Genomic DNA, 17,744 nt, shown 5'->3' with positions numbered 1-17,744 from the left:
CATCGTAACGTGTTACTTGATAATATATAGCGGGTTACTTAATAATGTATAGAATAATAATATATAGAAATGATTAAATAACGCATTGATTTGAAATCTAAAATCTATAGATTTGAAAATTTTACTTTCAGTTTCAAGCAAATTTCACGATCAGTGCGCCTTCTATACCCTCAAGAAGTGAAATCGGCCTATATGGAGGCCATGAGAAATGGAGTGATAAAAACTAAATACGTTACAATTTCAGGCAAAACGGATAAGCCCAAGGAGGTAAATCAGGAAATCGGTCTAATTTGGGGCTATATAAAACATGAACCGATACTCCCCATTTTCGACACACATATTTGTGGTTCCAAAATACCTCTCGATTTCGAATTTCAGGCAAATCGAATAGAAAATAAGGTTTCTAGAAGGCCAAGACCCCAAATCGGTGGGTCGGATTATATGGAGGCTATACCAAAACGTGGACCGATATAGCTCATTTTCGCCGCACTTGTTTTTGGTCCAAAAATACCTATAGATTTCCAATTTGAGTAAAATCGGATTGAAAATACAGTTTCTACAAGCCCATGAAATAAAGTTGGAAGGTCGGTCTACATGGGGGCTATACCAAAACATGGACCGATAGGCACCATTTTCGACACACTCATTTATGGCCCTAAAATACCTATATATTTCCTATCGGATAGAAAATACGGTTTGTAGAAGCCCAAGAACCCAAATCGGGATCGGTCTATAGGGGGGCTATACCAAAACATGGATCGATATGCACCATTTTCGGCACACTTATATATGGTCCTAAAATACCTATAGATTTCCAATTTCTAGAAAATCGGATTGAAAATACGATTTCTAGAAGCCCAAGAAGTAAACTTGGGAGATGGGTCTATATGGGGGCTATACCAAAACATGGACCGATATGCACCTTTTTCGGCACACTTATATATGGTCCTAAAATATCTATAGATTTCCAATTTCAGGCAAATCGTATAGAAAATACAGTTTCTAGAAGCCCAAGACCCCAAATCGGGGAGGTCGGTTTATATGGGGGCTATACCAAAGCATGGACCGATATAGCCCATCTTCTTGGAGACATAAAACGAGTTTGTGCAAAAATTAAGCAAAATTGCTTTATTATTGAAGGCTATAGCGTGATTACAATAGACATCCAGACACCACCATTCTATGGTGGTGGGCATAAAAACAATCTTTTCTGGATAATTGCATTTTCTTTCTCACTTCCTCGAGGTTTTTTAGTTCTTGGCACCTTTTTCTGTAATACAATGTAGAAACAATTATTCGATTTTATAAATTTTTAAAATTTAACCTTTCGCCTGGTCGGAGAATCGAACCATGCAATTTGTAAGCCAACACACTATCCATTAAGCTATGCAGCTGTTATTGTCATCAATAGACAATTATCCATATAAGTTATATTTATATAGCATAACTTGCGGCGCCCACGAACCGATTAAACAAACTTTATTTAACAGAAACAAACATTTAGTTGGGCGTCCGCCTTGCATGCCTAGGGTGGTGGGTTCGATCCCTGCTTCGAGCGAACACCAAAAAGTTTTTTTTATTTTTTTTTTTTTACATATGTTCCAGATATGTTCGGCAGATTCCCAAAAAAAAGTTCAACATTGCATACTATTTTCTATACGATTAAATTTTCACTATGAACTGTAAAATGTGTCTTATTAAAGACTTAAATTCAGAAAAGAACAGTGCTTGGTATAAACGAAATGGACTGTGTTGTTGGTTCAAAAATAATTTTTTATTGAAAAAATAAAAATTTTGTAACTCACGAATTTTTTTGATGATAAAAGTATACAATTTTCGAAGGAATTCAAAAAACTCTAACAAAAGAAAAATGTGTTCGGTACACGTTTTCCAAACGTTTTTATTTTTTGCGTGTACTTGTGCCAAATTTGAAGTCGATCGAACTAACGGCGCCCAATACTTCGGTCACAACCATGTGTTCACAAACAGATGGACATGGCTAGATCGATTCAGAGTCCAGCCTTGAGAATTATTGCCGAAGATACCATGTGCCTATCTCGTTTCCCTCTGTTCCACAGTGTGGCGCAGACAAACTTAAACTGGAAAGAGCCAAGAAGTTGCTCGAAAGTGACCTTCAATTGGTCACCAGAACTGATTTTCTACAGCAGAGCCAATTTCTTTATTTTTTTCACAACAACTTATCACATAAAGGTTTCAACTCTGGAAAGAAATAAAAAAATTGTGACAAAATACAAAAATGAGCACTAAATGCACCTTTGTTGCAGTGTAACCAATTATATAAGGTTTTAAATAATGTGCATAAAAATGCATCTTAGTCCCGGTTGTCACTCGAACCAAAAATAATCTACCAAAATTTGAAGACAATTTACCAAAAAACTACCAAATAAAGAAAATTTTGCGAGTTTGATCATATTTTAGTGGTTATCATTAAACAAATATTTCTTCAAAAGAAACGTTTTATTATTTTATTTTAAAAGTTTATTTATTATTTTTTGATCACTCCTAATAGCGACATTTATTTGAAACAAAAAGAAAAAGTTTTAAAATTATTTATAGGAAATGTGTAGCTTTATAGACAAAAATTTATTTCTATAAAAAAATCAAAATTTTGTCAACATTTTATTTCTATAGAATATGTTGGCAAAAATTTCTATGGAAAAATTGGGTCAAAATTTTATATCTATAGAAAATTTTGTCAAATTTTATCTCTATAGAAAATTTGTGAAGTTCGTCTTAGTTGCACAATCTGCCAAATCATCAAGAATTCTACCAATATATTTGAGTGTATACATATCCCTGGAGACTAATAGTTAAAAAAAAGTTAAAAATCCACCAAAACATCAAGAATTCTACCAATCTACCAAACAGTAGAATTTTTAACAACAGTAGCAACCGTGATCTTAGTACCTACATATAAATGGTGAGAATGTTTATAGCATAATTACAGTTCCTACTACAAAGAAAAATATAGAATTATTTTTACAAAAATGTACTACGCTTTTAAAATAGCTATGCCACATGGCATAAAAATACCAATAAAAATGGCTGATTGCATTTGTATTTAGCTTGAATCGATTTTTTTTTGTTCTACATTTCAGATGACACATAAAATATGGTCATGTCTCTGTGAGATAAAAATTAATTCGAATCTCTCTATTTTGGTACCATGATGATATCAAATGAGTGCGGACACCTTCATCTTTGTGATTCATATACGTGACGTACGTGTTAACAGCCTCCAACAGTTCTGTACAGAAGGCCCATACTTGACAAAAAAAAAAAAAAAACAAAAAACAAGCGTCGCTTTCGTCACTTGCTGTGAAATGCTCCAAATGAATAGCTTTTGTTTCACTTTTAGTTGTTACGTGCTCATATTTGCTATTAGAGATGTTTCTCGTGCGAAGGTCTTCGTTATACCTCTCCCACCATGGCTTGCCTTTGCCTTTCGTCCTGATGACTGGGATGAATGTATATGGATTGTATATAAGTTTGTTTTTCATTTTCAACTTACCTGTTTGCGAAATAGTATGGCTCGATACATGGGAGCTCCTTGGTTGCCTGAGTCTTGAGATACAACCGATAAAAAATATGGACTTTTTTCAGCATCAATGCCAACATAGTTTTGATGTACTGCAAGGAAAAACAAGGAAGAAAGTGTGAGAGGGTGTGCAGAAGAAAGACATTCTTTGTGAAATGTGTCCACATGAAAATAATAGTAATATAATATAGCTGATATTAAAAATGAAATTCATTTTGAAATTGTCTTTAAGAATACGTGCCTAGGATTGTAAGACTATGGTTCCATATGCAACCGGACTGACATACAGTGGGGAGCAAAACCGAGTGCATGTTTTCACTTTTTGCAATCTACACTGAAAAAAAAAGCATACTCGGTTCCAAAGATTTTGTCTTTACTTTAAAAATTTTGGTATTGATTCCGAGCCAAATAATCGGAGAATACAAGTGAGGATACTTTTAAGACACAATTCTCTTTTAAATTTAGGTTTTGTGTACTTGCTTTTAGGAAGCAAATTTTAATTTTTCGCTTTTTGAGCTTTTTGTCTTCATATGCTATCAAAGTCCTTTAAAAACGAGTTAACGGCAACTTTATTTTCCAAATTAAGACTCGACTTCCAGTAGAAATTATGCTATGCTTGAAGTAAAAAACTTCTTTAAAATAAAGTTTGGAAAAACATGTCCTACATTTGAACGATTTTTTGCTTTGTAGTCAAGATGCAAAAAGACAACAGATTTAAAGACAATTTCATTAAATTTAAAGAATTTTTCTGAATTATTAAAGTCAAGTTGACCTTAGCCTATAAATTTTTTCTTTCATGTTAAGATACCCATTTTTAAGTCAAATCACTTAATTATAAGGACAATACGACTTCATTGAAAAGTTTATCGACTTTTGGACAAGGAAAATAACTTTATTTTAGAGAAATGCGCCTTCTATGCAAAGCAAAATTTGTATTCGTATTTTAAAGACATGAAATCTTTGACCTCACGACAATATTTTTTTCAGTGTATATTAAGGTCAGTACTATGTTCGCTTTTCGCTTAATTGATCCGCAGTTTCTTGTTCATCTAGATTTTGGCAAGACTTTACAGGAATATTTTTGTTTTCATTTATTATTTTGATTATTTCAGGAAAAGTACACCGAAAAAAGTCAACTGTTTTATAGGAAGAATGAACTACCTCGAACGAAAATTGAACTAAATGTTACTCCACATTTTGAGATTTCCACAAAGCGTTGTTAAATCCAGGAAAATTTAAAGCCCTTTTGTACTTTTTAACTGCAGTTCACGAAATTACATCCTCTCATAGGAGAAAAATTGAATTGAAATTGAACTAAAAATAAAGAAGAAACTCATTGGCGCCAAATCATCACCATTTTAACCATACAGTAGTTCATTTTTACTATTTTTGGGAATCGTACGAAAATCTTCGTTTGCTTTAGTTCATATTGAACTTATGTGTACGGTCATTGAACTTTATGCCCACGTTTAGTTCACAAAATTTTTGAGACATACTTAAAAAAAGTAAGATTTTATTAAGTTGTAGCAAATTTCGAAAAAAAAATAAAATTTAACTACTAGCAAATAACTTTTTTCCAATAAAAATAAGTTAAATTTAGCGTTAATTTAACTACGGAAATTTTTTTCTGTGTAATCGCGAAAGTAAAGTGATTTTTGAAAACCGAGCATAGTACCCGTTTTCCATCAGATGCAAAAGAACATTACTGGTAACGACCTTTGAACATTACTGGTAATGGCCTGGAAGTCTCCGAAAACACCACGTTAAGCAAACCGTTAAATATGGAGGGGGAAGCCTTGTGGTATGGGGACGGTGCACACAAAAAAAAAATAAAATAAAATATCATCAAAGAGCACCAAAAAAGAGCGATGATATCTAGAGTCAACTTCATCACAATTAGTCGGATGTTCCAAGAGAAATAATAAAACAAATAAGGAAAGTTCTAGGTCAATCTCAATACATCGTCCAAGAATTTAAATACATCACGTAAACCACCATCCCATATTTTAATGACTGTAGCTTCTAATTCTGATAATGACTTCCATTGATTCAAATAAATCCTAAACAACTATTTTTGAAATTTTCTAAAGCTTATGAAAACCTGTTTAAATAATCCTAAATAATTTTCAGTAAACACAATGGATGATATCCTTCATTTAGGATGTTTTTCATTCTTAAGCCAAGTTGATATCCAATGGATTTGTTTGTTGAAATATTTCACTTTGTAGTAATTAAGTCAAATAACAACAAATGAAAGAGAAATTTTTATACATTTTTGGAAATTGGAAATTAAAAGAAGAAATTTAAAAATTCCCCAAATGGTTTGTGCACCCTCAAAAAAAAAAAAAACATATACCCCAAACACATTTTGCTTCAAGCATATATATTTTCAGGATTGGTGCAAACAAAATATTGTTTGTATTGTTCAAACATATTATGTTTCACCTTAGGGTATACATTGGTAGTAAAAAATTTTAATGAAATTTTCTTTGTGTGGATATATTTTTAAGGCGCCAATTGGTTACTTCCATTGTTTTACTTGCAGCATACTCTCTAGGTCTCTCTTTCTAAACACATATATGTTTATAGGCTATTTCCAAAGTAATATATGATTGCATCTAAGCATACTATATTTACAAACATTTGATATCCCAAACATAATATGTTCTAGCATATTAACATATATGTCACAAACATGTTATGCTAGTTTATGAACATTATATGCTTGCACTAAAAAATATTGTGTTAAAAAATTTGAATTCCAAACTTATAATTTTTACACCCAAACATATGAAAAACAGTATTTTTCGTCCGTGTGTCTATTTAGTTCTTAGCATCTTTTTCTATAATACAAACGATATAGAAGAAAGTATTTAATCTAAAATTTGTTTAAATTTTCGCCTTGCGGACACGGTTGCCACAGATGGTAGAATTCTACCAAAACTGGTGTATTTTCTACTGTTTGGTAGATTGGTAGAATTCTTGATGTTTTGGTAGATTTTTCAAAATATTCCTCTCCAACTAAGAGATACTACAGATATTTCCGTTAAGAACAAAAATTTACACAAAATTTTCTATAGAAATAAAATTTCCACAAAATGCTCTATAAAAATAAAATTTGGACAAAAATAAAAATAAAATGTTGACAAAATTTAATTTCTATAGAATTACAATTTCGACAAAATTTTCTATAGAAATAAATTTTCGACGAAATATTCTATATTAATAAAATTTTCATAACATTTCTTTACAAATATAATTTCGGCAATTTTTTTGTAGAAATAATTTTGACAAAATTTTCTAAAGAACTAAAATTTTGACAAGTTTTTCTAAGGAACTAAAGTTTTCACAAAATCTTCGCAGGAAACAAAATTTAGACAAATTTCTCTATTGAAATAAAATTTCGACAAAAATTTCTATGAAAATAAAATTTTGACAAAAAATTCTATAAAAGTAAAATTTTGACAAAATTTTGTATAGAAATAAAATTTTGACAAAATTTTCTAAAGAAATAAAATTTCGACAAAATTTTCCGAAGAAATAAAATTTTTACAAAACTTTCCAAAGAAATAAAATATTGACAAAAGTTTTTATAGAAATAAAATTTTGTCAAAATTTAAATTTTATAGATAATTTAATTTCAATAGAAATAAAATTTTGACAAAATTTTCTAAAGAAATAAAATATTGATAAAACTTTTTATAGAAATAAAAATTTGACCAAATTTTCTAAAAAAAAATAAAATGTTGTAAAATTTTTTTATAGAAATAAAATTTTGATAAATATTTCAATAGAAGCAAAATACATTCAATATTTTGAAAAGTGTTAATTCGCGTGTTAAATACTACAAAGTCCATTGTGAGTAAAATAAAATAATAAAACATTTTGTCATACTAACCACAAAATTTTAAAAAAGGACTTTTTTTATTTGATAGATTTTTGGTAAAATATTGGTAGATTATTTTTAGCATGAGTGGCAATCGTGACCGCAGACCATACAGTTTGTAAGCCAAACCGCTATTCACTGCGTAGCTATTATTGTCATCAACATACCATTAACGCACAAGCAACTCAACAGTCAAGCAGGTGTATTTATAGAGCTCGAGAGTTTTGGGCGTCCACAAGCCAATTTAAAGAAACTTTACTTAACAGAAACATACCTTTATTTGACCACTTTCTTAAAAATACAACTTTTGGAAACGGAAATAATGTAATTTACATATATTCCAAAAATGTTACCAATATTTCGAAAATATGTTCCGCATTATATACTACAATATTAAATTTTTACGATGTAACTTTAAAATGTATCTTATTACAGACTTAAAGCCAAAACAGAACAGTGCTTGATATAAACGAAATGGACTGTTATTTTTAAACAAAAATTATTTGTTTTATTGGGTAACTAATATATTCTATTGTACTTATCTACATGAAAACAATTGTTTATTTTTTCTTTTGTTGTTAAAATATGTATCTTTAATGCCAAATAAAGTTCGTTGTGGGCAACGTGACGATGGTTATCATAAACAAAGATTTATTTGACTTTAAAGAAACAATTTTATTAAGAAAAGATAAAAATCGTAGTTCTAAAATTTCGATTCGAGTCAGATAATCATTTTCGTTTGTGTATACGTGTATGTATTTATATGTTTAGAACATTTCTGACGTAACGTCGCATGTTGAACTTACATTTTCCCAAAAAGTATTTGAAATACCAACGTGTCTGATGTTCAGGATTTTCCAATATTGGTGTACTGGGGGAACCAAATACCTATAGAAGAGGAAATAAGAAAAGACAAAAATATTAGAAAAAAATAAGAAAGCGTGCATGACAAAATCCTGTAATAGAAATTGAAATAAATACAAATCTCAGCATGAATGCTGACATAAAAGTAAAACCATTTTATGGTTGGAGTGGTAATCAATTGCCAGTAAGCTCTTGATTTGTTGTCTCTAAACAGATTTCTTTATTTACTGATGTGTAATCAATCAAACGTCAACATACTTTAAAACACATTAGGCCAAAATCAATTACCAAAGACAAGAATACACTCTCAAAAATTATATTATGCTATATAAATACAATACTTTATTGAAAGAGAGAGATAGAGGGTGGATTTAATTGCCACACAGAAAAAACTCCGTTGTTAAACTAAAATTAAGTTTAATTTTCACACGACGTACTTAGTTTTTTTTACCATTAAAACGGATTACTTTTTTCTGTGTATAGTGTTTGGGTTAAATTATTTGATCATTATATCTAAACTCCTTGGTATGGGTTTAATGCAGTCATATCAAAAACCTTCATTTGATAATATTGGCTTTGATAATATTGGACTACGAACTTATGTTACAAAAGTTCGTAGTCCGTTTTTATATCCTTCAGAATAGGATAGGTGGTATACAAGCTTTATCAGTGCGTGTGTAACGCATCGAAATACTTGTCTCAGACCCCACACCCCCCCCCCCCCCTTGACCGACTTTTTGAAAATTGGGAAGGTAGGTGGTGACATGTAGCCAAAGATCCCTTATTTTATTTTTCGGTATTTGATCGGAGAGGGTTACCTCCTCTTTGTACGACTTGATATTTTCGGGGAAGGTTAGGAGTGACATCCAGACAAATATCCGCTAGTTATTTTTTCGGTATAAGTTGCAACCTCTCTGCTGCTCGAGTTTTTAAGTATTTTTTAAGTAAGAAAAAAATAATATTCCCCGATTATTTGAAATGTACAAAGGAGGTGGGGGTAGGTTATGAAAATTAGTATGAGGTACATGATTTTTTGATATTTCGATGGGAGAGGGACCTTGCCCGATATTTTGCAACATGAAGAAGTGCTCCCTGATTATATTGAACATTTCAGGGAAGGTTGAGTGTGGTTTCTAAACAAAAATTCTTTACTTTATTTTTCGATTTTGATCGGGTATGGGAACGTAACTTGTTTAAAAGAACCGATTGACTTGGAATTTACAGAAAACGTGCGAGTAAGTGATGGTAAAATTAATTCAGTGTACATAATTTTTCGATATCTGGAATAGTGGACATCAAAACTTCGTTTATTTGGAATTTGTAGGAAAAGAGGGAGAGGTTATAAAACGAATAAGGGGTATGTGATTTTTGGGTTGGAGAAGAGCACCCTTTCCGTGTCCGTTTTTTTTTAATCGAAAGTTTTCCATTTTTTTTTTGGAAATTTGTAGGGAGGGCATTTGGTTGTCCTTATCCCTCCGGTGAGTGAGAAGGTCCCTAGGGACATTTTGCATTTTCAAACTGAAAATACTCCTACTTCGGCCACTTGCTCCGATAACCACTTCTTTACTATTTTGTAAGTATGTTGGATTACCTTGCCGTCTTGTTGAAAAACAAGTTGCTCCTCAAGGTAGACGTTAACCTTCACAAACATAGGCCTATTTTATTGTAAAATATCAAGGCAGTCTCCTTTTTTCATGACTTATTTCCAGTCATCAACGGTCCAAATTTTGTGCGCCTAACTATACATTTCCCTTTTAATAAAGATTACAAATAGTGAAAACATTAACTCGGTTTAAACTGCACATCCTAAAAATACATAACGTGATCACTAGCAGGGCTGAGGAGTCGGAGTCGGAATTTTGGAGTCGGAGTCTGAAGATTTTGCTGGAGTTGGAGTCGGAGCCGGAGTCGTAAAAATTTTGCTCGACTCCGACTCCGGCGAAACAAAAGTTGAAAAACACTTCATATCTTTGTAACTAAAGAAATATTTCGACAAATTAGAACCGATTGGGTTTTTTAATCGAACAACGAAAAACGAAGTACTGTATTTCAGGCCTTTCAAAGTGTATAAAATAAATCTATTGGGTGAAATTTCACGGTGTTATAAAAAGTAGGTTTTACTAGAATATGGGCTGAATTGATCAATTGTATAGTCCATTTTTAACATATTAAACTATCGATTTTTAACCCTATATATGCTATTGATAAAAGTACAATTTTAATTCAATATAGCAGTAGAACTTAACGTGTCGAGTTCGAAGATGGGTCAAACCGGACAATTTTGTGATATAGCACCTACATATAAACCCATCTCCGTTTTGTTTTAAGAAATGTTTCCCAGACTAAAATTTTCATAAGGTTTGTCAGAAATTTGGAGTTTTTTGATATCCATAAATAAATGCGGAAATTTCCCGTGACCCAGAATTTGTATATGGAGATAATTACTTCAGAAATCTCCATATACACCCAGTGTCCTTGGAAACTGTAATTTTAAATAAAACCTCTGCCAACGTACCATCTGAGGCGGTCTTTTGGGAGAAAGTTTATTTCATCAAAGCCACTCGGAGTTCTTTACATTAAATTAATGGCCTAAAGGGTGATACGGTCAAAATTTGGTCAATATAAACTTGACGTATTTCTTTCAATTTTGCATTTAAAAAACCTGAACACCCCTCATTTTGAAGGTGTGTGTGTGTAGAATGTTGCTTCTATTTTGATTTTGGAATTCACTCTTCAGTTGTCAAAATGCCGTCCAAGCAAGAAGCGCAGCGTATCAAAATTTTGCTCGCGCATCGCGAAAATCCGAGATACTCGCACGCAAAGCTGGCAAAATCGCTAAAAGTTGCCAAATCAACCGTTACAAATGTAATTAAAGTGTTTGGGGAACGTTTGTCGACAGCCAGGATGTCTGGATCGGGGGGAAATCGAAATCCGGAAGCCGCCGAGACGACAAAGAGAGTTGCCGGTAGTTTCAAGCGAAACCCTAACCTCTCTCTCCGAGATGCCGCAAATAAGCTGGGTTTATCGTCTACAACCATGCATCGAGCCAAAAAACGAGCCGGACTATCGACTTACAAGAAGGTAGTGACTCCAAATCGCGATGATAAACAAAATACGACGGCCAAAGCGCGATCCCGGAGGCTGTACACGACGATGCTGACGAAGTTTGACTGCGTGGTAATGGACGATGAAACCTACGTCAAAGCCGACTACAAGCAGCTTCCGGCACAGAAGTTTTATACGGCAAAAGGAAGGGGAAAGGTAGCAGATATTCTCAAGCACATAAAACTGTCAAAGTTCGCAAAGAAATATCTGGTTTGGCAAGCCATCTGTACCTGTGGCTTGAAAAGCAGCATTTTCATAGCTTCCGGGACTGTCAACCAAGAAATTTACGTGAAAGAGTGTTTGAATAAACGTCTGCTGCCTTTCCTGAAGAAACACGGTTGTTCCGTACTGTTTTGGCCGGATTTGGCATCTTGCCATTACGGTAAAAAAGGCCATGGAGTGGTACGCCGCCAACAACGTGCAGGTGGTTCCCAAGGACAAGAACCCTCCCAACACGCCATAGCTCCGCCCAATTGAGAAATACTGGGCTATTTTCAAGCGGAACCTAAAGAAGACCAAAAAACTGCTAAGGACGAGCAGCAGTTCAAGGCAAACTGGCTTTTAGCGGCGAAGAAGATGGACAAGGTGGCTGTACAAAATCTGATGGCAGGTGTCAAGCGTGAGGCCCGGCAATTCGGATTTGGAAAAGCGAAAGCCTAACTGAATATTTTTCCTGAATTTTAATAAACGATTAAAACGATTAAATAAACGATTTCACCGATACGCGTGTAGCGTTTTCCCTTGACCAAATTTTGACCATATCACCCTTTATAATGTCAATGACTGATAGACCATTTATAAATTGATGTTTCACCAGTTTACTTCTATAGAAACAATATTCGTAACTGTCAAGCTATTCCTGTCATCTGTTGTATGGTACTGGTTATTTAAAATTCCGCCCGCCCTAATTTATAGCAGTTTATGTTTGTTTTATATATCCGACACATTACGTTTTTATACCCTTCACCAATACTGTGGTACAGGGTATAATAAGTTTGTGCATTTGTATGTAACGCCAAGAAATAGTGGTCATAGATCCATCTTTTAGTATACCGATCGGCTTAGAATTAAATTCTGAGTCGATTTAGCGATGTCCGTCTGTCCGTCTGTCTGTCCGTCTGTCCGTCTGTCTGTCTGTCTGTCCGTCTGTCTGTATATGTAATTTTGTGCACAAAGTACAGCTCGCAATTTAAGTCCGATCGTCCCCAAATTTGGCATAGGGCCGTTTCTTGGGACAGAGACAATCGCTATTGGTTTTGGAAAAAATCGGTTCAGATTTAGATATAGCTGCCATATATATTTATCCCCGATGTGGTCATAGTTAGCTTGTTTATCAACCGATTTTCTTGAAATACCGTACATCCAAATATTTTATGAATCTCGAAAATCTTGCAAAATATCAGCCAAATCGGTTCAGATTTAGATATAGCTCCCATATATATCTTTCGTCCGATTTAGACTCATATGACCGCAGAGGCCAAAGTTTACTACCGATCTTCGTAAAATTTTGCACAGAGGGTAGCATTGGCATTCTACCAATGCTTGGTAAATTTGATTGAAATCGGTTCAAATTTAGATATAGCTCCCATATATAACTTTCGTCCGATTTGAACTTATATGGCCACAAAAGCCAGAGTTTTGCCGTGATTTGCTTCAAATGTTGCACAAGTGTGTCAAATTTTGTTAAAATCGGTTCAGATTTAGATATAGTTCACATATATATATATATTTCGCCCTATTTGTAATTATATGGTCTCAAAAGCCAGAGTTTTGCCCTGACTTACTTCAAATTTTGCACAAGCGTCTGTTTGTGAACACATTTTTTTGATCAATGTCTAGGTCGCAATTTAAGTCCAATCGCCTTCAAATTTGGCACATGTTTGGGTCAGAATAGAACCCTATTGATTTTGGAAGAAATCGTTTCAGATTTAGATATAGCTCCCATATATATCTTTCGCCCGATATGCACTAATATGGACCCAGCAGCCAGAGTTTTATACCGATTTGCTTGAAATTTTTTACAAACATAACACTTAGTCGTATAGTCAAGTGTGCAAAATTTGATTGAAGTCGATTCAGATTTAGATATAGCTCCCATATATATCATTCGCCCGATATGGACTAATATGGTCCTACAAGCCAGAGTTTTGGCCCAATTTGGTTGAAATTTTGCACAGTGAGGAGATTTAGCATTATTATTATGCGTGCCAAATTTGGTTGAAATCGATTCAGATTTAGATATAGCTCCCATATATATCTTTCGCCCGATATGCACTTATATAGACCCAGAAGCCAGAGTTTTATCCCGATTAGCTTGAAATTTTGCACAAGGAGTACAATTGGTAGCATAGTCATGTGTGCCAAATTTGATTGAAATCGGCTCAGATTTAGATATAGCTCCCATATATATGTTTTTCTGATTTCTGAAAATGGTCAAAATACCAACATTTTCCTTGTTAAATTGCCACTGATTAGGTGAAAAGTTGTAAAAATGACTCCAATTTTCCTAAACTTCTAATACGTATATATAGAGCGATAAAACATAAATAAACTTTTGCGAACTTTCCTTAAAATTGCTTCAGATTTAAATGTTTCCCCTATTTTTTACTAAAATTGTGTTCCACCCTAGTGCATTAGCCAACTTAAATTTTGAGTCTATAGATTTTGTAAAAGTCTATCAAATTCTGTCCAAATCGAGTGATATTTAAATGTGTGTATTTGAGATAAACTTATATATATATAGCACCCAACACATTCGACGGATGTGATATGGTATCGAAAATTTTGATCTACAAAGTGGTGCAGGGTATAATATAGTCGGCCCCGCCCGACTTTAGACTTTCCTTACTTGTTTTTACTAACATTGTGTTTCATCCCAGGGCGTTAGCCGATTTAAATTTTAATTCTAGAGTTTTTGTAGAAGTACAAAAAATTGTTTCCATTAAAAGTATTTGTATCTGGAAATGCAAACTTTTATATAGCTCCCAGCAAATTTTAAGTAGTTGAGATGGTAACACAAATGTTTGTCTACATAGTGGTGAAGGGTATAATATAGTCGGCCCCGCCCGACTTTAGACTTTACTTACTTGTTTAACATCTAAACTTTCTATCTGATTAGCCCGACATTTTTGTTTTTGTGTATTTTTATTTTTTTATATAGATTTACTTTTTTTATAAAATGCCTATATAGACCAATGCCAGGATTTTACTTCATAAACTTCTGGAAGCCTAATTATTTTTTTTTTTTAAATTTGTGTTTTTATAAATTCATATTCTGGAGATTGTTGTTATCTACTCATATTTTTATGCGGTCTCTATATAGTATTATGTCGTATTTTAATTTATTGGCTTGAAATTAAAATGTAGAGTTCTTCACATCCCTAAAATGCTGAGATTTGTCGTCGAGTCGTATCAAAAATTAAAAATTGGACATATAAACACACATGGCAAAATAGAATTCTTATATCGGTCTATTTTTGGAACACTACGCCGTTAAATTACAATTGGAATACTGTTAAAATGAGATTTAGGTACACCACCTGGAATAGACTCCGGAGTCGGAGTCAAGGCTAATGAGAAATGCTGGAGTCGGAGCCGGAGTCGATCAAAATTGACTCTACCCCACAGCCCTGATTACTACGATTCATTAACTCAATTAGATTTTAATTTTTGGGAATTTTCACGAAGATTGAGTACTAGTACTAGTGTTTCACTCATAGTTAAAATATCTTCTACAGAAAGACGCCTCAATTGTATGAACAGTTTTAAGCCAACCCAAACCTTAGAGGAAGGCGTCCCGGAAATATAAATATTGCTCGTAGACATTTGTTTTACCAATTGTTTATATAACGCTTATATCTTAGTGGTGTGTGTTGCAATAACTCACTTCACCCATATCAAAATATACAAATTCATACCAAAAGAGATTTATTTAAGTATTATTAATTTATATGCTTTCATCATCTTAAGATATTTTCTTTCAACATTCTTCAAAGCCACAAAGTCAACATTTTCTTTACTTGTTTGTGCAATCTTTCAAACATACAAAAAATGTCATCAAAAGTTGAAAATTAACATCAATAATTGATTTATAAAATCCAGTGATGAAATAAAAATTTTTTTCTTCATAAATAAAATGAGTTTTTCTGCCAGTGGCATAAATACAGAAGGCAGTTGAGTATTATGCAAAGCTGTAAATAATCTACGAAACAAAGGTCCTCTTGAAAATAATTCAACACTCTATGTGCTATATGGCCTACCCCCTTTGCCCATGCCCTATTTTGCGCGTGTCAACATTAACATTTTAATACAAATGTCTACTCGAAGCAAGTGGACATTGAATTATGGTCGAATAATAAGAGCATCATAAATGGAAATTCTGAGTGAGAGTGGTTTGCATGGTGGTGGTTGTTATTCTTAAGCGGCTTTTGATGGTGGTTATTTGGCTACATTTTCCTGTCATCTCAAAATATGACCATTGTTTAAGATTTTTTTTTAATTTTTTGACACTTTTAAAGCGTAGTTGGGCCATAGTTGAAAATATGACACAATTGATTTTGTTTATTTTTAGAATATCGTTAAAGATAGTTATGAAAATATTTTTTTGCTAGTTCATCATGATAATTTTTTTTTTAATTTGTGAAAAGTTTGTTCTGAAAATATTAAAGAAATATTGAATTTATTTCTTGTATTTAATTCAGGGAAAAGCAAACGAGTCTAGAGATTGTAATATTACTAAAAGTATCATCTTCTTTAAAATTTCAAAAATCAACATTTCGTATATACGACCGACAGTTCGGCCAGTCCAAATCTTATGGATTGCGTATAAACTTCTACTAAAGGCTGTAATCCACAATCGAATTACTTGGATTGTGGTTATACTTACCGATGGCAAGGTATTTTGAAACTTCCTAACATCGTCTTCTAAATTGTAAGTTAGTCCATACGTGGTATATATTAGACAAAAAGGTATATATAGGTACGTCTACAAATAATTACGAACCGATATGGATTTTTGTGCGGTAATTAAAAAGCCGGAATTCAAATATGTGGGTCGCTTTATATGGGGGCTATATACAATTATGAACCGATATTGTCCACTTTTTGTGTGATTGGGGATCGGCTTATCTGAGGGCTATATATATAACTACAGACCGATATGGACTTAGTTTGGCAAGTTTGTTAGCGACCATATACTAGCACAATGTACTAAATTTCGACTGAATCGGGTGAAATTTGCTCTTCCAAGAGGCTCCAAAACCAAATCTGGGGGATCTGTTTATATGGGAGCTATATATGATTATAGATATGGACCCATTTAGGCATGATTGTTAAATACCACCATGTACTAACACCTTGTATCAAATTTCAACCGGATCGGATGAATTTTACTCCTCGAAGAGGCTCCGGAGGTCCAGTCTGTGGATCGGTTTATATGGGGCTATATATAATTAGGGACCGATATGAACCAATTTTTTGCATGATTGTTAGATATCATATACTAACACCACATACCAAATTTCAACCAGATCGGATGAATTTTACTCCTCGAAGAGTCTCCAGAGGTCAAATATTGGGATCGGTTTATATGGGGGCTATATATAATTATGGACCTATATGAACCAATGTTTGCATGATTGTTAGAGACCATGTACTAACACCACGTACCAAATTTCAACAGGATCGGATAAATTTTACTCCTCCAAGAGGCTCCGGAGGTCAAATCTTGGGATCGGTTTATATGGGGGCTATATATATCATAATTATGGACCGAAACAAATGTCAACCGGACCGGATGAAACGAGGCTCCGCCAGCCAAATCTGGGGTCGGTTTATATGAGGGCTATACGTAAAAGTGGCCCATTATGGCCCATTTGCAATCCATCCGACCTACATCAATAACAACTACTTATGCCGAGTTTTTCGGTTTTTTCATACTTTTGATGGGTAATTTCAACTTTTTATACCCTGCGCCACAATGTGGAACAGGGTATTATAAGTTAGTGCATATGTTTGTAACACCCAGAATGAGACGAGATAGACACATGCTGTCTTTGGCAATAATGCTCATGGTGGGTCCCTGAGTCGATATAACCATGTCCGTCTGTCCGTTCGTCCGTCCGTCCATCCGTCCGTCCGTCTGTCTGTGAACACATATTTGTGATCAAAGTCTAGGTCGCAATTTAAGTCCAATCGCCTTCAAATTTGGCACATGTTCCTAATTTGGGTCAAAATAGAACCCTATTGATTTTGGAAAAAATCTGTTCAAATTTAGATATAGCTCCCATATATATCTTTCGCCCGATATGCACTAATATGGACCCAGCAGCC

At 33.6% G+C, this 17,744-nt stretch overlaps 1 protein-coding gene across 1 annotated transcript in view; it reads right to left on the bottom strand.

Moving 5' to 3' along the window:
- The window catches only part of LOC142230123 (GTPase-activating Rap/Ran-GAP domain-like protein 3), a 333,099-nt gene that overhangs the window by 101,196 nt on the left and 214,159 nt on the right, over positions 1-17,744 (bottom strand). The window contains exons 4-5 of the mRNA XM_075300757.1: positions 8,252-8,333; positions 3,533-3,651 (exon numbers count right to left, since the gene is read on the bottom strand). Of these exons, the coding sequence (XP_075156872.1) occupies positions 3,533-3,651; positions 8,252-8,333 (201 nt within the window). The remainder of the gene's footprint in view (positions 1-3,532; positions 3,652-8,251; positions 8,334-17,744) is intronic.

Source organism: Haematobia irritans, chromosome 3 (genome assembly GCF_050003625.1).
Source record: "Haematobia irritans isolate KBUSLIRL chromosome 3, ASM5000362v1, whole genome shotgun sequence".
NCBI lineage: Eukaryota > Metazoa > Arthropoda > Insecta > Diptera > Muscidae > Haematobia > Haematobia irritans.
Note: the sequence above shows the minus strand (reverse complement) of the source record. Positions and strands in the feature narration are given on the sequence as shown.